This window comes from Eremomyces bilateralis, assembly GCF_010015585.1.
Source record: "Eremomyces bilateralis CBS 781.70 unplaced genomic scaffold P152scaffold_2, whole genome shotgun sequence".
In the NCBI taxonomy this organism is placed as follows: domain Eukaryota; kingdom Fungi; phylum Ascomycota; class Dothideomycetes; order Eremomycetales; family Eremomycetaceae; genus Eremomyces; species Eremomyces bilateralis.
Window position 1 is genome coordinate 2,012,301 of NW_022985068.1, and position 24,106 is coordinate 2,036,406.

A 24,106-nucleotide genomic window follows, 5' to 3' on the forward strand; every position below is an offset into this window, starting at 1 on the left:
TCCCCTTTTTTGACGATGTCAAAGGAACCACGTGTTCTCCAACTGTGTTAAAGAACTTCTGGCTTGACTCTCCGCTAGCTCAAGTAAAAGGATCACTGTACTGACCTGGTCATTCTTTCTTTGTCTTTCGCGGATTAGGAGTATTGATGACCTGTGTATATGCTTCAGGCCCATCAATATCTTCTTGCATAGATGGTGAATCCAAGACGAGTCCTGGTATCTCCTCGGAGAATATCAATGATGTTGTGCACCAGTTTTGCAGCGGGGGATTTCGGGCCTCCTGAAATACTGCACTCAGAGGTAGAAGCGAGGTTTGTTTATGGAATATTGGTACCCAGATCGCATTCGCTGCATCATCTTGCTTGACCGATGCTGTCTGAAATCATATCCGGTAAGTGGTTTTCGTCCTCATACGCAGTGCACCATCAGCAGGAAGTTCTGGTACGGGGTTAGCCTTGCATTGATATTGCCCATCCAAGCCAAATCCCAAGACTGATATGCTGTTCAACAGTTCCATATGGCTTTCTAGAGCAGCCGTGACCACACTCGTTTCGGTGTGTACCCAGAAATCCTACGATGACTGCGGAAGGGAAAACACCCGGCTACAAGGGTCATGAACTATCGATGGCGAATCAAGAACCTGGATTGGGGGATGGGGCAACATAACGCTGTGACAGCAGCACTACCAGCCCGAGCATCCAGACGACACGAAATATCAGGATGCAACCCACCATAGGGACTCTGAAGAACGAACTTCGAGACTCGAGTTTCCGGTTCGCAGTTCATTTGCAGATAAAATATTTCGTTTCTCTTCGACCAGGGGGTTTCAATTCCTAATTTGAACAGGTACATCTGAGGTGAACGAAATGGACGCATGACGCGGCCTTCATAAAGGTGCAAAACAGAGTGGCTTACCTGACTGAATGGGAACAGCTCATGTTTAGACAAGGTAGATCTCGTAGGAACCGTTATGGGTTTTCAAAATCCAGAGGATTCTTCGAGGATGATAAATTTCGTCTGCCCAGACCGCTCTGGATACGAATATCTGACAAGAATCGAGACGAAAGATGATGATTCTTACCACCTGCACAGCACGACACCACACCTACCTACCTACCTATGCAAACGGTTCTTCATTTACTCTGATACGGTATGCATCATTAAAATCTATGGCAAGCCTACCAATCCGAGATTCAAAGGAGGACGGAAAATGCAAGACCAAAAGTTCGAACAAGGGCATTCTTGTCATCATTGCAAGGCCTGGCCCACCACCACCAAGCCACCAAAAGCGTGAACCATCAACCAAGCCGCCCCTGCTCCCTTGCACACCCCCTGGTGTCAATCATGGGGCCTGCGCAGCTTGTGTCAACTTCAACCGTACCATCCTGCGGTCTCCTGGGTGCAGAACCGGAACACCAGCCCTGGATATCCTGTCGTTGTTCTTTCATTTCTATTCGTCATAGCTTCGGCTCTCATGCAATAGACCGGAAAATTTGGGACTTAGGATCGGAAGGAGAGGCGGCTGTCAAGCAGCAATCCACCTTTGCCTAGTCATGATGCAAATCTAAGCCTAATCTACATTGGTTCGCTTCATGGCGACATCCGGGAATATCTCCACTTAGATAACAAGACGGCTTGAAGAGGATGACAGGCCATTTCGTCAATATCCCCATGCGCTGCCAAGGTTATCTTCATTATTTCCGTGGTTACGAATCCTACAAAGGATCGGAGGTGTCTCGGTAGGATTAAGGACTACTGGACACAATGATACCCTCACTTGCTTCGGGCGTCGACTGGTTGACGCAACCCAATCGAGAGACTTGTACGATCTGGCGTGTCACCCCCCGGAAATTGGTCCCCATTTTTTGCCGGGTGACAATTTGACGGCTGACAGCTGACGCCTTTACACCTTCACGGAGCCTTCCTTGTCTAGTCTCTAAATGTTGACAAGTCTGCTAATTGAGAGCGTCGGCGGAAAAGTGCCAGCACGACGGGCGACGGTCGATCATCCGTCCGGCGAGACAAGGCCTCTGGAAATCTGGACGGATCGGACGGATGCGTGCATCATTATTCATTTGACTGGGTACCTACAATTATCATCAGGTCGAGGTCGCAGCACCAACTGTTGCTTGCCGTGTGTCTTCGTGTATTCCACCTCTCGGATTAGCAGCACCAGTGTTCAAAATTCCCAAAGTCGGTGTCTAGGCGTCTGGTGATATGTGCGCCGATCCAGTGGCATCAAGCGGCAACGTACATTTCCCGTCCTCCAAGGTCGTGTCAAGGAGTGATTCCCGCGAATTTGGGATATTGGTACGAAAGTATTATTACCGGTGTGTACAGCCGAGGATTGTCTTGACGTGGTTGGACTATTGTCACCCTACGTCCTAAGGTGTCATTGTCCTGCAGAAACATTTCGTTACTCTTTGGCGTTTCATCCAACGGTCCAGATAGAGCTTTGCTAGTTTCACCTTCACCCGTCCGCTCAGGTTCGATTTATGGACCAATCCAAACCGAGCACGGTTTACTATAGATGGACTGTGGAGTTCGCTTTGCCGGGCTCTCTTGTAAATGTTTTTAGAATCGAAATCCTACAAAGTTCCCATTCGTCATTACGCGGTCTACTGAGTTGAGGAACCACATCGGACGAGCTAAAGGGTTGATCCCGACCTAGTGGTCTGTGTTGGTCCTGGACTCCTGATGGCTTTTGCCGAGCTGGACGGTGACGCTCGTTGGCGAGCATCTGTGCTCATCTACTGACGGGACGCCGGACGCAATTGATGCAAAGTACCGGTTCACAATGCAGGGTAAGTATCCAGATCCTCACGGAAGACGCCATTGGTCTGACTTTCTCTCAATTCTCGTCGCCATTTGTCAATCGTTATCATTTGTTTTTTGCAGGCATCGTGCTGTGTACCCGAACACCATGGTCGAAGATTGATAGAAGTAGAGGCTGAGGAATAGCTCCATGATCAGCGCGATCACATCCTGGAATAACGCGGTTTTGTTCGAGTGGCAAATAGGGCTAGTCTTCATCGACAGAGGACAGATCGATTTCCGAATTGAGGAAATTGAGCGGCAAAGTTCGCGGCTCCTGCCACGAGCGACAAGGATGACATTGCTTTTTTGTGCTATGATCAATGAGAATTATTCGGGGTAATATGGAAGACCACAGCGAATACCTGCATGGATCTCACTTGACTAGTGACACGCTCAATGAGTGAAAGGATTGCATTGCTTCTCAAGCTTCCTTGGATTTTACGGACATCAGTCTCGTGTAAACATTTGAAGTCTCGAATGTTCAGGGTACGTCTGATGCTTACTGGTTCTCCACTATCTCACATGGATGTAGGGCTCTACCGTAGCGGATACGAAACAGATGCGGGAGAGCACGATCCACCCATCGATTCGGGATTTAAAGTTTCTTTCTCGGAGCCCCCATTACCAAACGCGTGGACAGCGTGCCGAACTCGTACAAGGTCTGTCACACCCTATGCGGGTTGGCTATCCGTTTGCGTCAGGCGTGAGGCGTTAGTCCTTGGGTTCGAACCGGAGCGATCCCTTCTGTGATGCTTCTCGGAGAATACACGGTTACTAAACCAGCCTCCGACCCTTGACGAACCTAAAAGTCTTCCGTTAGCACTCCCTCCAATCCTTGGCTGTCAAAGTGGCCCGTCTGCCTCCCGTTTTGTCATGATTCTGATCTACCCGCCAGGCGTCAAGTGTCAACCTTATTATAGGTACCTGGCTTTCATCCGACCGGAGGCCTAGCGGCGCAATTCTCAGGTTTAATCCTTGTCGGTAGTACAATGTACTCCTCCCTTCGCTACTCCCGATCAGCAGTGATACCATCGGAAGAGGATATATGTCGTGGATCACTTCCCGAGCGACTGGTATCTGGCAAGCCGTGCCTATCGGGCGATTTATCCGCAGCATCGGCGATTTTCGCTGACGTTCAAGGTCACCGTAGCGACCTCCCGCTTTGTATCAAGATGTTCCCGAGTAGGAGGTGACGCCGTTCTTCTGTAGCACGCCCATGGCTCGTGGTAGAGCTCAGAACCACTGATCAACCGGAAGACAGTCTAATCGACAGCCATACCCCATGTTTTGCAATCCCCCATCCTATTTAGAGGTAGAATAGGCCCCTACTGGATATATCCTAGATCCTTGCTAGACCACCCTCTTGTTGAGGTGACGGTTCGGACTCCAGGAGAGATGGAAAAGGCTGGAGGGAATGGCTCCATTGGTTTATCTTACTTTACACACAACTACCCATCCGTATCCACACCTTTCTTCAAACCGAACCTACTGTTGACAAGGTGCGAACCTTACACCTTCATAATCTTTTAACTTTTTTAACGCTTTTGTACAGTCACCCATCCCAAACGCTCACTTCCCTCATCCTGTTCAGACTTGCTTCGTGTAAGACCCAGTCCTCAACGTTGATATTCGCCTCTATCGGAAGCTCTTTCTTGAACCACCACGAATACCTGGTCAGAAATCAGATGCCCGGTTGAATTTTGTAAAGCAGGAATAGAGGGGTTCTCTATCACTTTCGTGTTTCATATTTGACAGGCTTCAACCTCACATGTTCGGCCAATCCGCCATCAGTCACGAAACCCTATTGTAAAACAACGGCATCGTTGGTTCGAGCGATCAAACAGTCTCCAACTCCCCACGTAACCGTCTGAGGAAGTCCATTAGGGCAGAAGCATCATCAACAGGGTACGTCTATCATCCTTTTCTCCTAGTCCCGTTTCGTTGCCATGAACCATGGACATATCGCTCTCGAACCCTTTGAAAGGGCATTTTTCTTTGCCGAATTTCAAGGTTCATAATCTCCCATATGAGAAACAGAGGGATTGAGCCGGACCGTCGCATAGAAACAACTTTTCGACACTCACGCATCCCGTAAACATCCTGGATCGTCGCTAAGAAGTCACAGGCCGACAACGTTCTATTCCCCCAAAGCGGACCCAGTCACCTTTGTAAGAGTGTATCAACAGTTAGGACGAGTCAATGGCGTCACTTGCTTCACCAAGTCATTTCAATCCCTATTTTCATGAAGCAGCGTTGTCAAGCTCTTTTGCATCTCTCCGCTGCGGCGATTCCGATCCACGCAGTCAAGCACCATCAAAGCGAGAAATGACTGGTCTCGAAAAGCTGGCAAAGCACGAATCTACGGCGTCATTCCGACCATGCGCGAGCCCTCATCCTGTGTCATCCGGTCCCACATTGCCTTCGATCCGTTCGGTATGTGAACGCGCACATATGATACCTCCATAAACTGACAATCCTTTAGCTTTTGGAACCGATTGAAGGTCATATGAGAGGACAGAATCAAACTGAGTCACCCGAAGCGTCTCAAAACCCACCATCCAAAAATCATTCCCATCTGGGCAGTTGGGAAAACAATGTATCTCGACATAGGGGCCCGTCTTCGGTAGACCATTTGGGACGATCATATCGACCAGTGGGCTCCCCAAATGGAATTGAGCCTTCTAGCCATTTGGAACGACACAATTCCCGACTTCAGCCCCCATTAACCCCCCCGCAACCAAGGAACTCACTGTCAAGTCATATGTCGTCGTTTGCACACGGTTCCAGCATGGCTCCTCGACCACATCCTCACACACACGTCCGCCATGACTCGCATTGGAGTCCAAATGTAATTCCTCAAGATTCGAGTGTCAGTCACGGCTCGCATGTTCATCCTTATGTTTATGGCCATAGCGCTTCGACCGCTGTTCATTATCCAAGGAGAAGAAGAGGCAACCTACCAAAGGAGGCGACCAAGGTGCTCAAACAGTGGTTTGATGAGAACCGCGAAAGTCCCTATCCGACTGATGAGCAGAAGACTATGTTGCAGAGGGCCACAGGACTGTCGATGAACCAGGTAAGCCATAATTTCCTTCCTATGAAGCTCGGAGTCCTTTCACCGCATAATTCATGTCTGTTTTCTGGTGAATGGTGTCCTTCTTGGCTTCGTGAGTAGGAAGGTTGCCACACGGTCTGATGCTCTTCCGGTTCCCTTGCTTCGGCGAGTCTCTAGAACCGGAGTATGCCCCTGTTGGGGGGGTTAAACCGTCATCCACATTTGGCTATATGCTAATTCAACGCGTACTAGGTCAATAATTGGTTCATCAACGCTCGTAGACGGCTCCCAGGTCGTGAAGTTAGATCCCGCACAACCACGACCACCGACATACGGACACCCCCACAGCCACTATAATAGCAAGATGACGATATTACTACCAATTCTTATGAGAAAACGCGAACTGCATCCTTTTTCGGCCATCTAAGCTGGAGGCAATTTACTCTTCGCGATAGACGCGCTTAATGGACCCGGAAATCAAGTTCATGTCGACATCAAGTCGGTTATGATGCCAGCGCTCCCTGTCTCCGGAGTGGACGAAATTGAGGGCCCTGAGACATCGCTCCATGGCCTCAAACCCCTTAGCGATTGGTTTTTCCAAGGTTTGATTGCCGCTCTACAAGAATTACCATACAGGTTGCCCCTTGCGCTCGGCGGGTTGGTATATTTCCCTTTTTGTGTAGACCGGAGGAACACATCAAGGGTATTTCCGTCAGTTTCTTCCATTCCGGATAGCTCACAGCATTTGCTATTGAAGGGAAGTCCGATTTGACGGTGGCAAACACTGCTGTATGCGCATGGTACAATGGATCAGGGCCAACGGATGTGCTGCCACCATGGCCTCTGCGGCCACTGGGATCAGTGTTGGTTGTGGGAGGAAAGTGGTGGGTTTGGGCGGGACTTAATTCATCGATCATCGATATATCTCGTATATGGTCTGGGTCCAAGGTTTGCCATTTGCAGAACGGAGACGGGTAATTCATTATGACAGCGAGGGAATCTCGAAGACAGGACGAGCGATTGCAGCAGGTTGAGGGATTTGCTTCATGGCTTGGAATAAATAGGTAAATGGGGCAGGAGTTCATCAAGCTGAGTTGAGAGTCTGACATCAAGTTTGATGTCTTGCATACTTGCAAATAGAGAGTGGGCAACATGGTTAACCAAGTCCGTTATTCATGCTAATAATGGCTTGACTGAACTGCACATCTCCTCACCCTTCCACTCGGCAATTTGAACTCAAAGTATCATGTCGACATCATCATCCGCAGGGGCTGACCGGCCGGTCGTAGACCCTTGGCGAGTCGCCATAGCTGCCGCTTGCTCTTTTGGGCCCCAATAATCTGCCATCTCGGCGTCCAATTCCTCCATTGTCTTCCTCGGCCTTCCCTGCACTGCCGGTCTTCCAGTATCATCCCTCCCACTTTGCCTGTTCACCTCCCTTCGAGCACCGGGCCTTCTTCCACGTCCACCACCTCCTCTTGGTGCAGGATCTCTCCCTCGTCCTCCTCCGTTCTGGCCCGGGACATACCGATCAATATGATCTGGTGGCGGCTTGGTCGTATCAGAACGTCGAAGTCGATCCTGATCAGGAGATATGCTTCGTGCATCTCGTTCCACACGGTCGAACAAACTTTTGCTTGGCTTCTCCATGCGGTCGAACAAGTCTTTTTTGGTGGGTTTCGAGGGTCCTTGAGGTACGAGCGAGAGCCGGATGGGCTGACCTTTCGCATTGGCACCGTCGAACTGGCGAATTGCAGCGCGAGCGCCGTCGACATCCTGGTACGTCACAAAAGCAACTCCGGTGGATCGGTCTCCACGGTCGTAGATGAGTTGGAGGGAACGTAGAGGCGCGATACGGGTGAACAGCTCCTGTGAAACTTTAGTTGGTTGCTTTACCCGCAAGGAATGAAGAACTTACCCGAAGATCATCTTCCCCGAGCTCGTAATGCAGATTTTCAACTCGAACCTTCGCCGTTTGAGTACTGTTTCGATTAGCGGACACGTCCGATGACTGGAGTAGCGATATAGCATACTTGTCCTCTTCTGGAGCATATCGATCGATGCGAGATCCACGTGAAGTGCGAGTCGCTGGTTGGGCTGAATGTGTGAGTAAGGAAAGAAATATCTCTGGAAATCCGCGTACAGTCGTAGTCGTCTTCATATCGATCGTGGACCCAGTCATCACTACGAATGATTAGTACCCTACTTGATATCGAGCACTATGCAACTCACCGGTCAAGGTTGCGACTGTCATCTCTCCGGCTCTAGTACGGTAAGGAAATACCTAGGTCAGCGAAGGTCACGGTATACCACTTAAAGGATCGGCTTCGGCACAGGTCGCCCGATCGAGGTCGAAATGCGACTGCTTTGTGCTGCTGCGTAGCAACTAAGGGTCGAGAAGGAGAGGAGGGATGGAAGACACCTAGTTATTGCGATGGTCAGTTGGACGGTTGACGACCTAGGGACGATTCCGAGAGCCAACATACCTTTCTTACGCCATCACGAGGTCGATTGTTTTGTCGGCGGTCTCTTGATCCGCGATACGATCGCTGGGAAATGTTAGTTATGAATGGGTACCGATGCAGCTTGTGGTCTCGCATACCGGGCGGTCCGCCATAACTTCGTCTAGAGCGCGATCCATCCGGAGGTGGTTAGAAGATAGTAGTTTGGAACAAAGAGCGATTCAATTTCTGGTTTCTCGTTCGATAGGAACAGTCAATTCTGCAAATGACGAATTGTACGCGACGTGTTTGGAGAGGGTGAGAAGTCATCAATTAACTGACCGACGTTCGCAACTGGAAAGCTAAGTCGTCAGGATTCAGGACCACGTGATTGGACCTCGCTTTCCTGACACGTGAACAATGAATTTGTTGGTAACTCGGTATCCTACATCTGAGTAATTGATATTTGATCGTCCTGACTCTGAAGCACACCCCTAGGCGTCGAGAAATCGAGAAATCTCAATCGCTGCGTACTTGATTCAAAGAGCCTTGCGTGGACGGTTCAAAACTAGCTAGTCCTGCACCCTTCAAGTGACTAAGATACAGTACAGTCCCGATGATCGGCGCTTGGGTTCATCACGATTCACGAATCTGCGAATGTAACAGTGGCTTTGGTTGGCATGACATTGATGGTGGTGATCAGCTTTTCTGGATACGTACTACATACAGGATTAGACCGCAGTAAGAATCTATTTCTACCCATGGGAATTTTGTAACTGGATGCGCTGCTTTTCATACCTCTATCAAACTTTTCTATATCCGATCATGTCCTTTTCCGCTCCTCACACCATCAGCCACCTGCAATGCCCGCATTTCCCTTCAGATGAAAGCCTGGCTTCGAACTCTCTGCTCAGTCACCGTATTTTCAATTATCAAACGCCCACGGTGCCTCGATGCCGTCCCCCTTGATTCTCGCCAGTTGCAGCCACTGTCTCTTGCGGATGGCCTGGAGCAGCCTGACGGGAAGCCGCATGCAATCGTGGCAGCCGTACAGATGGAGATGCTTCATCCTTGGGGGGCAAACCGCCTCCTGATGGCAAAGTCGTAACGGAGTTGCCCGGGATGATGAACGGGGCTGGAAGCCTGAGAGCTTCGAGACTCGACAATCCCCACAGGTGATCCATGCGGATCGCCCATGAAGCGTTTGAAAATTGTGTTGTCAACTCTGTGCTTGGACCGCCGGTATGCTCCAGAGAAAGGGTTCGGAGGGGCGCTCTTGCAAGCCGAGTTCGAAAGATCTTGAGGATGCTTGGCCTAGGGGTCTTTGAAATCTTGTTCGAGCTTGAATTCCTCCAGGTTGTCAGGATCTTCGTTCTTATCTCAGATTGAAGCATTTCGTGGGTGGAGCTCCATTGTAGATCGATCGGGGCTTTTGCGGTTGCCCATCCCTCGTGTCACATTGATTCAAGTCGTTGATGTGGTGAATACCATGGTATCGAACCGGAGTGTTAAGAATTATGGACCCATTTCCGTTGATGATACATATCTCAAGCAGGATTGTGATACTGCCTCCAAGGGCGAATGGTTCTATGTCGATGTACCAAAGGCGTGGTTTCTGTATATGATCCTTTATTGCCCACAGAATGAAGTTCGAATCTGCCTTGAGATTTGGACTCGACGGAGGGTCTAGCTTTGTGACATGCTAGTCAATTCTAGGAGACTTGTGCTCAAGGATCATGTCCGCATGGTACTGGCACTGCGCGCATGAATGCATCGCGGGTTCATTGCAGTGTGTGCGCCAGAGGCGCTTGCGACTGCCATTGACCTTGATATTCATACCAAGCACCCTGTCCATCCAGTTCAGTGACATAGGGATGCGTGGCAGAGAGTCCATAGTGCGCAACTCTATACTAGTGCATCTCCAGCCGACTGAAAGGGAGTATCGTATCGGCTTGCTAAATTCGAGGAAATAAGAACTCTATGTTTATGTAAAGACAACAGGAGGCGACAGCAGGCAACGATTGAGCGTTCTCGACCCACTGGGGGTGCTTCAGGGCCATCCACTTCTTTTTCCAGATGCACTGTTCTACGAAGAAATGTTGGACTAATAGGAGTCATGGCAACCAATAGAAACACAAGGACTAGAATATTTAAAAGGAAGTAAGCGCAACACTGCAAACATTTCGAATTTCGAATCGACTAATGAAGAAGAAGCCTGACGAGGGTTGATGACTTTGTTCGCTTCTTTCGGTTGTTGACGAACGGGACTTGAATGGAACCAGCCGCATGACATGACTTGTCTAGTGGTCCAGACAATGCGCTCCTCTGGGATAATAATTACCGACCATGTGAGGCGATTATCTCCTCAATTCTCGTCTATTGCCCATCCCGCCAAAACGGGCATCAGTTCTTCTCCATACTCTGGCTGCACATCCCTCCCATCCGGATCGATATTTCCTAGATAATACGTAATGTCCCGGCCGTCGAATTCTCGAAGGTCGAAGCCGTTCCCCATGAACGCGAAGCGGTTCTCATCCCGGTACTCGATCTGATAATCTTCATACCTCGGGTTTTTCATAATTTCCAAGAAATGCAACCGGCTCCCGGGATAGATCACCGTCTGCCCGTCTGACTTTCCCTGCTTGAACCAGCTTCGGCATGGGCTCGTCCATGCGGTCCTTTTCAGAAACGAGTCGGCATGCTGACGGAATTGCTTGGAGACATCCATCCGCGGTGTGAACGATTTGATGTTTTCGACCTGTGCTTTTCTAATGACGTCGAGAATGTAACCGGTCCAGGATTCGATGAGTGGCATGAAGCTCCCATGCCCGAGCGGGCCGTAGGGACCGCAGAAGCTAAAGTAGTTCGGGAAATCCGGGATGCCAATGCTGAGATAGGAGGTGACACTATCATCGCCGGACCAGACTTCGCGAAGATCTCGGCCATGAGCGACGAGGGGGAACCGGGGCTTCCAGGTGGTGTCAAAGCCGGTCGCACAGATAATGACGTCCACTTCGTGCTCGTTGCCTTCGTGATCGATGAACCCAGATGAAGTGAACTTGGTGACAGTGTCGGTAAAGATGGTGGCGTTTGGAGCGACCAGAGCCTCGAGATACCCAGGTGCCGGTGTCGGTCTTCGACAACCTGGATTGAAATCCTTTGGGATGATCTTATCGCAAAGCCGAGGATCATTGTTCAGTTTGCGTTTCATCTCCGATGTGGCATATTCTCTTGCCATTTTAGCTTCGTCTGTGCCTTTGATGATAAATTTGAATCTTTGATTGAGCTCGTTCTCGATCTGTTTCCGATATTCCATATACTTCTCAGGGTGATCACGGAGGTAGTCCTTTTGCTTTTGAGTATCTGGACCGAGGCGTCAGTGATTCGAGCTGGGGATATGGACCAAGTCAACGGATTCGGTGTCACTTACACGCAAAATTCAGGCCATCTTTGCCCGCCCAAGTCTGCGCAAATCCTGCTGTGATCCAGATCGGACTCCTAACCCAGTGGTAGAGCTTGGCAACTTTCTTCTGAATCGCAGAGACGATCTGCACTCCACTGCTTCCGGCTCCCACAACAGCAACTCGCTTACCGTCGAGAGGGTAGTCTTCTTCGTAGGCTGCAGAATGCATGAGCTTTCCGCGGTAATCCTGCAGGCCGGGGATATCAGGCCACTTCCAATTGTTCAGGACACCACCGGCATTAATGAAGAACTCGGCATGGTCATCAATGATATCCCCGGTGTCGAGATTCTTGATCTTGAACCGCCAAAGTCCTTGTTCTTGGTCCCATTCCGCTCCTTGAATTTTATGTCGGAGCTTCACATACTTATCCACGAAGCGATTTTCGTCGTATATGTCCTTGAGATATTCCCATATTTCCTTGGAAAAGGAGTAATAACGCGACCAGAGCTTGATCTTCCAGGAGAACTGGTAGTTGACGGACGGAATGTCGCACGCACATCCTATGAACTAGATTGGTACACTGGCTGTCAAGGTTCTCGCGATACATACCAGGATATCTATTCTCAAGCCAAGCTTCAATGGAGTCAGCATAAGTGCAGACAGGATGAGAAGGGGATACATACTGCCACCTATGTCGCGATTTTTCTCGTAGCATACGATATCAAGCTGCTCCATATGCCCCTCGGCCTGTTTGAAAAAGTTCGCCGAAGATGCCCCAGCCCCCATAAGGACGACACGTAGTTTTCCCTTGGTTCCCATTGGTTGTTCGCGAATTCGATACCCCGTTTTGTCTGCCTGGGAGGCCGGGGGAGCGTCAGGGCTGCAAATCGGCTCATTTTGGTCCGCTTTGGTTCCGTTTCTCGACTCGGACTGAATCGCCATGTTGAGAATGTGCCCAGAAAGGTTGACTATGAAACGATGTGACCGAGCGACAGGGAACAGAATTCAGACGGAAATGACACAGAGAAACTAATACTTGATATAGGAATGATATAGGAACATTTAAGTATAGAATGGGTGTTCGGCCCAGCACCATACCTCCTGGATATTGCTGATCGGATGGGATGCGGGGTATTAGAGGAGTCACCTAGGTCTAATAGATTATAGATCATGGCACGGCTAGGCTTGTATGATTAATACCTGAACAGACGATATCGGATGGAGGGGTGAACATCACTGACACACTGTGGAGATTCAATAATTGTAGTTGATTCGGAGGCATAAACAGCATCGTTTGTGACAATCTTGGGCTTCGCCCAGTCTCTTTGAGTCATTGAGATTGAGTGACGAGTGTCGAGTGTTATGAATGAGTGCACGGGCCGGCTGTCTATATTAAAGATTAGTTTAATTTAACGATTCTCGGAAGAGATCTTATCTTCATCTCTTCTGCAACTTATATTCCAATCGGCCAAAAGGCACAGTATTGGCGCACAGCTGAGGGATCTGCAACGTATATACCACTTCCTATTGTTCTTGCTATTGTTCCTTATAACAATTATTTCCATTCGGTCCAATTCCTTCGGTTTGAGAGTGGTTTCACTTCGTCCGTTAACACTTTGCCTGTCACAGTCTTGAGCTACGCTCGACTGTTGTGGTAGAGTAGCCATGCGGCTTAAAGAAGAAGAAACGACTTTCATTGATAAGGGGCCGGGCCCACAGACAGTTGTATATTTACTCCTCAAGAAGAGTTGTTTCTTTCTTCTTTCTATATCAATTCGATAACGATCAAACGCAACCAAATTCTCTGATTCGAACCGTGACATTGCCCTCAATTATTTCACTGCGTCCGTTGTGACTTTGCCTTCACTTATTTCATCTTTCCACTCATTGCGACACCATAGATAAACGCTATCGACGATAGAGCAGGGCTCGTTGGTTTGATAGAGGTCAAAGAAGACATAGGGTCCAGCAAGTTCGGATTTCTTAGGCTTATCCTACGAAGACGAATAGGTCGGCACCGATGATTGAGAGAAGATAGTCCTAGACCGTCATAACCCATGGGACCCATCTAGATCGAACGATGACCCTGGGAAGCAACTCTGCTTTTCGGCGGCCAGTCTCCGACGTCATGTCTTTTCTAGCGGCGTGGATCAGGAGTCGGTAAGAACCAGGACTGTGCGTATGTACGGATTAGAACCCGAACTAAACTTATATCTAGATCGGACCTTGGGTGCGATGGCTTCTCGAGAAGTGCATGATCCGACGAACCGCCGATTTTCGTGTCGATGGCAAGCGTATCGGTGACCAGCGGCCAGACATGCGAAAATCTAATCACGATCGATATGACGCCAGCGGAACCCCAGGCATACAACCTTTTATACCAATCGTTGATCAACCAGCTCTTCAAGCTTAAGGTGGAGGACCCTTAACCCAATCACTACTTGGACTGGTTTTCAATGGTTAATGCACTATACTGCCAAGAATGTGAGGGCGTTTAAGAAGAAAGATGGAGATGCATGTCAGATGCTAGTAGATGTTCGCAATGCCCAAGTCAAGAAGAAGACTAAGACGATCATTAACCTCCCGGAGCGCAACAACTTGCAAGAGACCCTCGAGATCTTCTGTGATGGAGCTCCCAAGCTGCGATATCTGCTACTCCTAATCGTCGACAAGGTAGTGAAGGGCCAGAAGAAGATGATGATTTGGGTAAATCCCCCAGCCCAGCAGATATGGCTCGAAAAGGTAAATCTTCTGTATATACGTACATACACATATATAATCAAGCGTAGATATTGCGAATGGTGGGACTCGATGTACGTAGTTACTCCGTGGACCTCGATGCCGATGCTCGCAGTAACTAGCGGCAGATTTCCACGAAGAGGCCGACGTCTGTACTTCCCTCGTCTATAGTTTCCAGATTTCTGCGATGGGGCCAAACCTATACGGACAATGCCATTTCTGCGTCTTCCTGGAGCCAGAGTGCAACCTGCAAGTAGAAGACCAAGCTCTCCACCGACTTGTCTGTGCGGAGAAGAACACTGGGTGCAGCTGGTCCGCTTACTTACCCATGACAGTTTCAATACTCAGCAGCACGGCAATCAGATCGTAAAGTCCCTGGCAGGGTTGATGGCATCGCTGAACATGCTGGAGTTTGGAGACGAATCCTGACTGTCGATGAGACCCTGGTTGCCATCTGGCGGACACTAATGGGCACCCCGGTGGACATCAGCGACGCGATCATGGAAGCATACGAGGCATGAACAGCATCATTGACCATCAATATATGAATTGGAGAATGTTTTCCTAGGCCGGATTGATTTGGTTTGAGTTCCGATTACCTCATCGCATGCTACTAAGCCCTGTAGATGGCCTGCGAAGCTTAGCAAGATACCGCCTCCGCATCTGTCCAGGCTATGAAGACAGCCTCCAAATCGGGTGGTCGGATGGCATTACAGTACCACGGTGCGGATCTCAAGGGCACTCAATTCTATGTGGATGGGACAGACTAGGTGAAGAGACTGGTATCAAGTTGTCTGAAATGTATCATGCAGGCGTCGCTCCAAACCAGTTCCGGTCAAGGGTAGCCTTCACTTCCAATTGGGAGAGGATCGGAGGCATGCTTGCGGCGATGTGACTCCGAGGAGGCGGAAGAAGAACGGCATTAACAAGGCAGATCCATACGCACGACTTTGACGTGGAAGTAAAAACACAGTTATGACGGTGAAGTGATGAAATAATGAAATTGGTGAAGGACTGAAGGAGGACAAGGCATATTTGAGTTTGAAGGGACATGGGATGGTGGCGGAGCGGAGGGACTCTCTATGGAGTAGGGAGTACCTGCTGTGGCTGTGCCAGACCCTGGGGCTGCGTCGGCCGGGGGGGTTCGCAGCACCCGGGACTCGAGAACCCAAGAACGGAAGACCACAGCGCCGCGATCTGGTCCACCACCGTCCAAGAGTGATCAGTAAGGGACTTCCTGTTACCATGGTCCAGGTACGTTTAAGGGTCGGATCCCCAGATTCTGCTTCATCACTTCGGACACGCTAAATATCCGAGTTTGTTAATTGTCATCACTGTAGCAAATGAATGAAGTACCTATTGAATTGGATTAGAATTTCGATGGGTGCTACTGTGCTACCACTGCTAGTCTGCTACAAAGTTGCAACTGTAGCTGCCACTGCCACTGCAACTGCAACCTCTACAAGGCGACAAGGCGGCAAGGCATATCGGAAATCCACCTCGCACTCGTCTCACCACAGCCAATCACCAGTCACCAGTCACCTCTCAACTCTCACCTTTCACCTCTCCACATTCCCCGACCCTCCACGTACCTCTACCGCTTCTACCGCTCTACAATCACACTCCACCCTCCGCTCCTTCCCACGGGCTTTCTTCAACTCTGCACCTGTTCATTCAACTAATCTTTCAACGTTCTGTTCCGCTCGCTTTGAAATTCCCAATTAGGAAATGTTGAATCGACCTTTTTCTACCTTCGCTTCCATCCCAACCTTGGACTTTCCCTCCCAACGCCTTCCCATGACCACCACCACCACACCATCTCCCGCTTCCACATCTGACCTCGACTCTCCCGACCCTTCCTGATTTGCGCAACTCATTGACCATCTCCATCAAGGGCTCTCCGCCTCGAGAAAGTGCTCCGACACTGGTCTACCGGCTTATCAATATGGCGCATAACCAGAACGGTCACTACTACTACCATCAACCACCGCCGTCGCAGCCCTACCCGACTCAATATTCGGACAGCGATAATGCGGACAACTCTCATCCCGGACTCTACGGTGCAGGCGTCGCACCACATGGCTCGAATACCCCATACTCGGCCACATCCAATGTACCGGAACGGACCAGAAGTGTGGCCGCTCGACAGAACGACGAACTGTTCATCGGATCACCGATGAACCCATCAGCATCCCCCACCAGACAATCGTCGAGTGCGGGATACCCATCTTCGAACCCACAGCCGGCCTACAACCCCCAGAACTACGCAAATCCCCCTCCCACACCCCCAGTTCATGGAAATAACTTTTACTCGCATTCCTCTGCGGAAGGCAGGCCGAGGGCCCCAAGTTCTGGCGGTCATTCGCAGTATAACCCTGCTGACTATGCGGACCCGAACATCCAACGCCATTCGAGTGTCGCGTATCCTGCCGGGGCATATGGCCCTTCTTCCTCATATGCGATCCCTTCTCCACCGGTCCATCAATATTCCTTCGCACGAACGCAGTCAACCCATCCTTTCCGACAATCCACACTCCCTTATCCCTCACAGACCACGGCGACCGGCGGGGATCGTTCCGCGTACACCCCCCCCGCCCCTCCTCCGCTTCCGATGTTAGCATCCTCTCCAGATGAACATATTGACGTCAATAGCCGATTCTCTCAACGACAGCAGCACCCAGTTCCTCGCCACAATTCAGAACCGTATCGTTCCCAAATCCAACCATCGCCTCTTCCTTCCACCCTACCGCTTCGGCATCCGTCCAACGGTCAATCCGACCGCTTCACCCCATCGCCTTACGCATCCACGGGCCACTCATCACCACAACGGCAAGAGTCGCTACGACACCCACAATTACGACCGCTGCCAGGACCGCCCATTGAACCGGACCAGACATACCCGGCGAATGGGCTTCCTTACGATCAGAACGAGGGGTCGCAGGATCGTCTTTTCGATGAAGTGGAAGAGGCCATGAATATGCACACGGGAGTACGGAGTCCTCGCATCGAACTGACCGAATCTCAGTCCCACGGATTGCACGGCAGCGAGACGTTGACTCGGCGCAGCACGAATGGCCACTTGACACCGGAGGTGGGACGCCCGGCTTACAGCGATGAAAGTGACGCGGAGGCGGTTGGTGGCCTGGAAGCGATGCGGCTTGCCGACGAACAAGACCAGCGAGACGAATACCGACGCCGAAGCGGACAAAGCACATTGTTTGGCACCTACGCGGCACCAGCAGGTCCACAGCCGTCGCAGCCCCAGGACATTCCCAGTGATAGCGATGGCGTCGGCATCGATCTGATGTCCTACGGTGGAACCTTCCAACCCTCGGTATCATACGGGGGTGATCCGGGCCAGTTGGCTGCCCGGCAGTCTTCACTGCGGACCGTTGAGAGTCGAAATGGAGGTCTTTCTTCTTCCGGATCTCAACGACGGTCGGAAACGAGTGACGCCGAGACCCTGTACGAGAACGAAGTCTACGGTGGTCCATACGCGAGAGTGGACGCTTTCGGGACGGGAGGTTTGGCCGAACCTTCCGCACAGCGACGACGCCTGAGTTATGATGAAGGAGATGAATCAAATTTCCTCAACGACGGCGGCCTCGCACCGGGAGATCCTCCGGACTTATTCTATCATCCCGGGATGTCGAACCACCGCCCTCTGCCCCTACCTCCACCTGGCGAGGCTCTCCCCGGTGGAACTGCACCATACCCAATGGAATGGAATCAAGGCGGTAACCTGACATTTCCATCATACCCCCAAGGACCGGAAGCGCCTCCCCCAACCGTGCTTAGCCCAATCACTGCTGGAGTCGGTTTGCAACCTGGAAGGGCCATATCCCTCATATCACACTCCAACACCGCTCAAACACCCGCACCGATACGATCCAAGACCGACGCTGAATACCGGTCCCAGCGCCAGCAGGCCGGGAAACCAGTGCCTGGCGATAGCAGCGGGAATACGACCGCAAGTGCCAGTGCGGTAGCTCTCGATTTACCCACATTGCCGATCGCCCGCCGCTTTAATCCTTCCAAACTGAGTACGACCGATTTCAAGCGGTGCCCAGAGCCATGGGCGTTGAGCTCGATTATATCGTGGCTCAAATTCATGACCGAAGGCGAAAACGAGCTCAAGAAAGGTCCGATTGTCGAAGGCCTGGTCGCTCTGTTCACACACAAGGTTCCGACGATGAACATCGCTGATGCGGAGACCCTCAGTACAACGGTCGTCCAGAACATGTTCCAAGCCGGTGTTCTGGAGAGGGAAGAGGAATGGCTGAAGTTTAGTTCGGAGTCCATGACCGGCGTCATCTTCCAGTTATCCGGGGCCGGTTGTTACGCTTCGAAACTGCATGAATCCAACGCCAGCGGTCGTTGTTACTCGCACCATTGCCAACGGACGCTAAAAAAGATCGATCTCAATAAGCAATCCGTTTTGAAGCCGACCGACGACTGGGCAACGTACTACAAGATCAAGAAAGAGGATGTCGAGGGCGTCTCGTCGAAAGAGGTCGAACGACAGAACATCCTTCACGAGATCGTGCAAAAGGAAGAAGGCTTTATGGATCAATTGGATGTGCTCCGAATTCTCTACCGCGATACGTTACAGACGTCCAACCCACCTTCGATCGAACCGAAACGCCTGAAGAAATTCCTCCATGCGGTGTTTGGTAAAGTCGACGCCGTTAAGAAAGCCAACGAGGAGTTCCTTCTCCCGCAGATGAAGTATCGTCAACACGAGCAGGGACCTTGGATGGTGGGGTTCAGTGACATCTTCCGCGAATGGATCCGGAAAGCCAAGGTGGCCTACACGGAGTACGCCGCGGCCTTCCCTCATGCGACATTCTTGGTCCGGCAAGAAATGGAGCGCAACATCCCTTTCCGGATGTTCATCGATCGCGCTCGGAGCGATCCTCGCTCCAACAAACTCGCTTGGGATACGTACCTGAAGGCTCCTATTACACGCCTTCAGCACTACGGGTTGCTACTGGACACGGTGCTCAAGAAAACCATCCAAGATTCGGACGAGAAGCGAAACTTGATCGTGGCAATCGACGAGATCAAAGCGGTTACCCACGAGTGCGACGCCAAAGTGGCGGAAATGAGCCGGAAAGTGGATTTGACCGATTTGCAGAGCAAGTTAAAGTTGAGACAGGGCATGCAACGCGTGGAGTTGAATCTCGACCATCTCGGCCGCGAACTCATCTTCAAAGGAGACCTGCAGCGGTTGGGGACCACGAAATTTTCTCTGCTGGAGACGCATGCATTGCTGTTCGACCATTTCCTCGTGTTGGCGAAATCCGTGACGGAGAGAGAAGGGGATGCGAAATCGGAAAAGTACGACGTCTCGCGACTGGTAAGTACTTCATCCACCCATTTGAACTCTGTTAATCAAATTTCAGCCCATCCCTATGGACTTGCTGCTATTAGAAAGCCGAGACGATGATCCTGTGATCAAATCGACTGTCAGAGGCATTGCTGCGGTAGCGCCACGAGTCGCACCGGCTCTAGAACCACGATCCAGCCGTACATCATCGCATCAAAGCCCTGGTCCTGGGAGCATCACTCATACCAATACCAACGTGTCGGTGGCTTCGTCGTCTTCGAGTTCTTCTAACAAGACCATGGTACCAAACCCGGTTATCGATCCCAAGGAAGACAAAATCTTGTACCCGTTCCGAATCAAGCATCTCGGTAAGGATACCTATACTCTATTTGCACCCACGTTGCAGAACCGGGACGAATGGTGCGATCGAATCATCGAGGCAAAAACGCGACATGCGACCGCGTTATTCGCACAGAATGCCGAGCCTTTCAAACTGAGAGTGATGGCGGATGCGGCATTTGCGCACGATTCCACCGTCGTGGGACAGAAGACCATTGTCATCCAGGGAACACCGCTTGACCGGGCGGTACGAGAAGTGGAAAATACGTTTGTCAGCGCCGGCCGACCGTCGCCCATCTGCAGAGCCAAGGTCAATTGCGCCACAAGCTTCACGCAAGGAAAGAAGCCCATGCTCGCCGTCGGCACGGATATCGGCGTTTTCATATCGGAGATGAACAATCCGCGAGGCTGGATGAAGGTAAGGTTCAAACCGCAACACATCGTGGCAACACTAACGAATCCAGGCAATCACCGCGCTCAAGGTAGCACAGATTGCCGTGCTCGAAGAGTTCGGACTCTTCCTACTCATCTCGGACAAATCCCTCATCGCATATCATCTCGACGTCGTATGCCCTTTGAATGGCGGATCGACGGGCGATTCTGCGCGAAAGGCTCCTCTGAAACTCTCGGGTAGCCGCGACGTGGGTTTCTTCGCTACTGGGCGAATGAAAGACCGTGTTCTCGTCTTCTACAAGAAACGCGAAGGCCTCTCCTCGACGTTCAAGGTCCTTGAACCCATCTATCAGAAAGCCAGTGAGAAGAAGATGCGTGGGTTTATGAGGTCTGGCCGGACCGAGTTTTTCCGCGAGTTCGACGAGTTCTACATCCCGACCGAATGCATGGGCATCAGCCTCTACAACACCTCCCTTGCCGTCTCCACCCTTCGCGGCTTCGAAATCCTGACACTTGACAAGAAGCAGCCATGGAGTGTCCCGGATCTCCGACAACCGCACGTCGCGACCATCGCGCAACGATTGGCTAGTCAAACGCCGCTCGGCATGTTCCGACTTTCCGACCAAGATTTCCTTCTTTGCTACGAAGAGTGTGCGGTGTACGTCAACAAGCATGGCGACATTTCCCGCAGTGTGATCATGGAATTCGTCGGCAAAGCACGCAGCGCGGCGCTGCATGGTCCATACATCCTCTTGTTCGACCAGGATTTCGTCGAGATCCGCAACGCGCAGGATGGCAGATTGAGGCAGGTCATCGCCGGACGCGACGTCAAATGTCTGGACGACGGACGTAGCGGGAGCAGCCAGGGATCGCGGACGATCAAGGTGAGCATGCAGCATCCGGAGGAGCAGCGGAGCCAGATCGTGGTGGAGTTGGTCGTGAACGAGAGCTTGAAGGAGTGAACATGGAACATACCAAATGGGGTATTGTTGATGGCCTTGGGTTTTCGTTGATTGGCCGGCGGTCTGCTTTTGTTTCCTGGAAACCAGGAGACTTTGCCATGGTATTGGTCCTTGGCCTTGGGCGAATAATGATCATTGATGGTCTGAAACGAGGTCATGGCATGTTTATTCGCGCATATTCCGCACTTAGGATGCCCCGGTGCATACGAATGACCATGGGGGTATGGATCCTTTCTGCACCGTGTCGATTGGGTTATCTACTGCGATCATTCACGGCGCGTGCTTGCTTTCGATCTTTCCTTGGTTAGACGAAGATCTGCGGATCCGATCCTTGGGGACTCCGAGATCCGGATTGATGCTTACTGGGAAGATCAACATAAGTATTCCGGGACACCGGGGACGTTCTTCCCTTAGATCCTGTACCAGTATTGAATGTTTTGAACCTTCCAAGGTTACAGTGGATTGTCGATGCATCACAACCACATCCATCACAGCAGAACCCAAGTCAATTCTCCAAGTCCTTCCGGACAAGCAGAGATGCGCCACGTGATTGGAACGAGGCCCTCTACTTCCACCGACCCGATATGACGACTACAATAGGCACAGACTGGGTGGGCATGGGATAGGTACCTACTCTATTTCGCGGATTGACGTTGATATCTCTCGGAGCTGACCGAATCGATGTTTCAAGTATGCATACCAAAATCTCCTGTCATTGGTGTGGATAGACTCGGTTCAGGCCTCCAAGCGATCTTTCGGCGAAATGGATACAAATCAAAGTATGAGGCCAAGAGCCCCTCGGCCAAGGGTAAGCTTGGCAAACGTGGGGCCATTTAAAAATGTAACGTCCTATTTGGACGTTCCGTTCTATCTTACATTCTTACATTGTTCTGCCTGTCCGGGGGGCCTAGACATGAAGGGCCAAGGATGGGTTTGGAAATTTGGAGGACGATCGGTCGACTGAATATCAATGACGACACCACGAGATATCCTCAACGTTTAATTTTCATTCTAGCGAGCTGCGATGTGCGGTGCATCCTGAATTCGTGATGTCGTGGGCCAAGGCGAACCAGTGGAGCTTGAGACTGTTAAAGATCGGATGAGGCGTTCTTGGCGGCTCGAGTTCGAGCTTTGGTCTTTGGTGTGCCGAAAGCGCGGCCTGCCTGGCCAAAATGCTCATTGATCAGCCATACAAATTACAATTGAATTGAAAACCTGACTAGTTATGCACAGGGCTTACCTACATAGTACATAGCACATAGTATGCACCGCTACTCCCGCTCCGGTTTGTCTCTATTCTCTACGGAGTACTGCTAGTCTGCTACGTACTCCACATTCCGCAGTCCGCACTGAACACTCTATCGCAACTTCCGGTTTCCCCAACCCATCGGATATGCATGACACAAAGGAATAGTACCAGAGTCCAAAATGATCATCAGATTTCAGAGAGTCCGATCTCACCGTGGTCTACCACCGACCTGGGTATTGCGGGTACTTGGGTATTACAGGAAACCAATCAAGGTAACCATGGGCTGTTGTCCGGCGTCCGGAGTCCTCCGTAAAGGGTACCGAAGTTAAAGAATCAGCGGGAACCGTCGACCGTGGGGACAGGGACACGATTGACAGAATCTGCTGGTGCTGCTGAGTGTAGTGGCCCAAAGTTGCATGCATCGATTGATAAGAACCCAAGTCCCGGACTCTTTATCTGCCTTTGTGCGGTCATCCGATGCCGTTTGTTGTGTGAGGCTGTGAGCCCACAGTGTCAGCCGCGCCGCAGCAACGAGGCTTAATGCTTCAAACAGAAGGGAAAATGAAAGGAGTCGAGCCAATGTCTTCTGATGACCGAATGATACGACGGAAAGGCATGGGGTAAGGTTGAACAAGGTAGAATTAAGAAATGTGTGGAGAAGGTGCCTCTTCCCGCACCCAGGATCCCACCCTGCCGTAAATCGTAATTTCCAAGATTCCAAGATATCATAAAGCACATGTAGAGTGATGCAGATCGTATTCATGTCTTATCTTCGAAGTGGCGTCCTGGCGTTTTCTTAGCAAATGGCCCTTGTGAAGACTCAAGAGTCAAGACGTCCCTGTCTTATGTCTGTGCTTTCGCATTGATCCCAGAGGCCGGAGGATTCAGGATAGCCGAGTATGTGTCTACATTCCTAATGAAGTGGTCATCGAATATCTTCGACCACATGCAACTATTCAGAATATGGAAGTTCCATCGCCCATCTCCGCCATCCAAGCCAATGGCTATGGGGTAACGGGGATATTTTGCGGATGGTTGCACCGAACGAGGGTTGTTCCGTTGGGTAACCTATCAGCCAAGGCGTTTTTGTCAGTCTGTCCGTCGCTTGGAAATGGGAAACCAGAAGACTGATCATTGTAGCCAGAACCAGAGGTTTCCCGTCATGACGATCCTTCTAAGTACCTAGCATTTTGTTGGATAGCCAACGCTGCCCCGATGATGTATGGAGGATGGTGGTACGGCGGTGCAGATAACAGCATCATCGGGTACATATCGCTCACGCCCCGCCAAGTCCTTGTCTCTGGTCTAGAAGACCTGAACTGGAGTTCTGGAGATCGACCTGGACCCCCGATCAGTTGGAGACCTGGAGAATAAGAGT

The 24,106-nt window shown here is 50.9% G+C and overlaps 6 protein-coding genes across 6 annotated transcripts; 3 read left to right on the forward strand and 3 right to left on the reverse strand.

The window, feature by feature from the left end:
- Window positions 1-5,142: 5,142 nt before the first annotated feature.
- P152DRAFT_446345 (uncharacterized protein) lies at window positions 5,143-6,229 on the forward strand (the record flags this gene model as incomplete). The annotated part of the gene is made up of 3 exons (XM_033677919.1): window positions 5,143-5,250; window positions 5,300-5,893; window positions 6,125-6,229. 3 exons carry the CDS (start codon window positions 5,143-5,145, stop codon window positions 6,227-6,229), a joined length of 807 nt encoding a protein of 268 aa, XP_033538360.1.
- Window positions 6,230-6,844: 615 nt separating this feature from the next.
- P152DRAFT_454964 (RNA-binding domain-containing protein) lies at window positions 6,845-8,135 on the reverse strand. The gene is made up of 4 exons (XM_033678690.1): window positions 8,105-8,135; window positions 7,906-8,056; window positions 7,791-7,854; window positions 6,845-7,741 (listed from the first exon to the last, which is right to left on the reverse strand). Exons 2-4 carry the CDS (start codon window positions 8,052-8,054, stop codon window positions 7,109-7,111), a joined length of 846 nt encoding a protein of 281 aa, XP_033538361.1. The 5' UTR covers window positions 8,055-8,056; window positions 8,105-8,135; the 3' UTR covers window positions 6,845-7,108.
- Window positions 8,136-9,073: 938 nt separating this feature from the next.
- P152DRAFT_135371 (uncharacterized protein) lies at window positions 9,074-9,878 on the reverse strand. Its single transcript, XM_033673808.1, has one exon. The coding sequence runs from the start codon at window positions 9,705-9,707 to the stop codon at window positions 9,246-9,248; it is 462 nt and encodes a 153-aa protein (XP_033538362.1). The 5' UTR covers window positions 9,708-9,878; the 3' UTR covers window positions 9,074-9,245.
- A 604-nt stretch (window positions 9,879-10,482) lies between these two features.
- On the reverse strand, window positions 10,483-12,892 carry P152DRAFT_135389 (FAD/NAD(P)-binding domain-containing protein). The gene is made up of 4 exons (XM_033673809.1): window positions 12,401-12,892; window positions 12,327-12,350; window positions 11,744-12,277; window positions 10,483-11,676 (listed from the first exon to the last, which is right to left on the reverse strand). The coding sequence occupies exons 1-4, from the start codon at window positions 12,657-12,659 to the stop codon at window positions 10,679-10,681; spliced, it is 1,815 nt and encodes a 604-aa protein (XP_033538363.1). The 5' UTR covers window positions 12,660-12,892; the 3' UTR covers window positions 10,483-10,678.
- A 1,288-nt stretch (window positions 12,893-14,180) lies between these two features.
- Window positions 14,181-14,885, forward strand: P152DRAFT_446348 (uncharacterized protein; the record flags this gene model as incomplete). The annotated part of the gene is made up of 3 exons (XM_033677920.1): window positions 14,181-14,459; window positions 14,507-14,530; window positions 14,628-14,885. The coding sequence occupies 3 exons, from the start codon at window positions 14,181-14,183 to the stop codon at window positions 14,883-14,885; spliced, it is 561 nt and encodes a 186-aa protein (XP_033538364.1).
- Window positions 14,886-16,291: 1,406 nt separating this feature from the next.
- Window positions 16,292-21,591, forward strand: P152DRAFT_135414 (uncharacterized protein). Its single transcript, XM_033673810.1, has 3 exons — window positions 16,292-19,815; window positions 19,862-20,542; window positions 20,589-21,591. Exons 1-3 carry the CDS (start codon window positions 16,402-16,404, stop codon window positions 21,477-21,479), a joined length of 4,986 nt encoding a protein of 1,661 aa, XP_033538365.1. The 5' UTR covers window positions 16,292-16,401; the 3' UTR covers window positions 21,480-21,591.
- Window positions 21,592-24,106: the final 2,515 nt, after the last annotated feature.

Bases quoted from the DNA above. Each gene is read 5' to 3' on its own strand.
- P152DRAFT_454964 (XM_033678690.1), bottom strand. From the start codon at position 8,054: ATGACTGGGTCCACGATCGATATGAAGACGACTACGACTGTACGCGGA. The intron at 7,855-7,905 runs GTATGCTATATC...TAATCGAAACAG, and splicing joins TATGCTCCAGAAGAGGACAA to TACTCAAACGGCGAAGGTTC. The intron at 7,742-7,790 runs GTAAGTTCTTCA...AAAGTTTCACAG, and splicing joins TCGGGGAAGATGATCTTCGG to GAGCTGTTCACCCGTATCGC.
- P152DRAFT_135371 (XM_033673808.1), bottom strand. From the start codon at position 9,707: ATGCTTCAATCTGAGATAAGAACGAAGATCCTGACAACCTGGAGGAAT.
- P152DRAFT_135389 (XM_033673809.1), bottom strand. From the start codon at position 12,659: ATGGCGATTCAGTCCGAGTCGAGAAACGGAACCAAAGCGGACCAAAAT. The intron at 12,351-12,400 runs GTATGTATCCCC...ACTCCATTGAAG, and splicing joins AAATCGCGACATAGGTGGCA to CTTGGCTTGAGAATAGATAT. The intron at 12,278-12,326 runs GTATGTATCGCG...TCTAGTTCATAG, and splicing joins GCTTGAGAATAGATATCCTG to GATGTGCGTGCGACATTCCG.
- P152DRAFT_135414 (XM_033673810.1), top strand. From the start codon at position 16,402: ATGGCGCATAACCAGAACGGTCACTACTACTACCATCAACCACCGCCG. The intron at 19,816-19,861 runs GTAAGTACTTCA...ATCAAATTTCAG, and splicing joins AGTACGACGTCTCGCGACTG to CCCATCCCTATGGACTTGCT. The intron at 20,543-20,588 runs GTAAGGTTCAAA...TAACGAATCCAG, and splicing joins ATCCGCGAGGCTGGATGAAG to GCAATCACCGCGCTCAAGGT.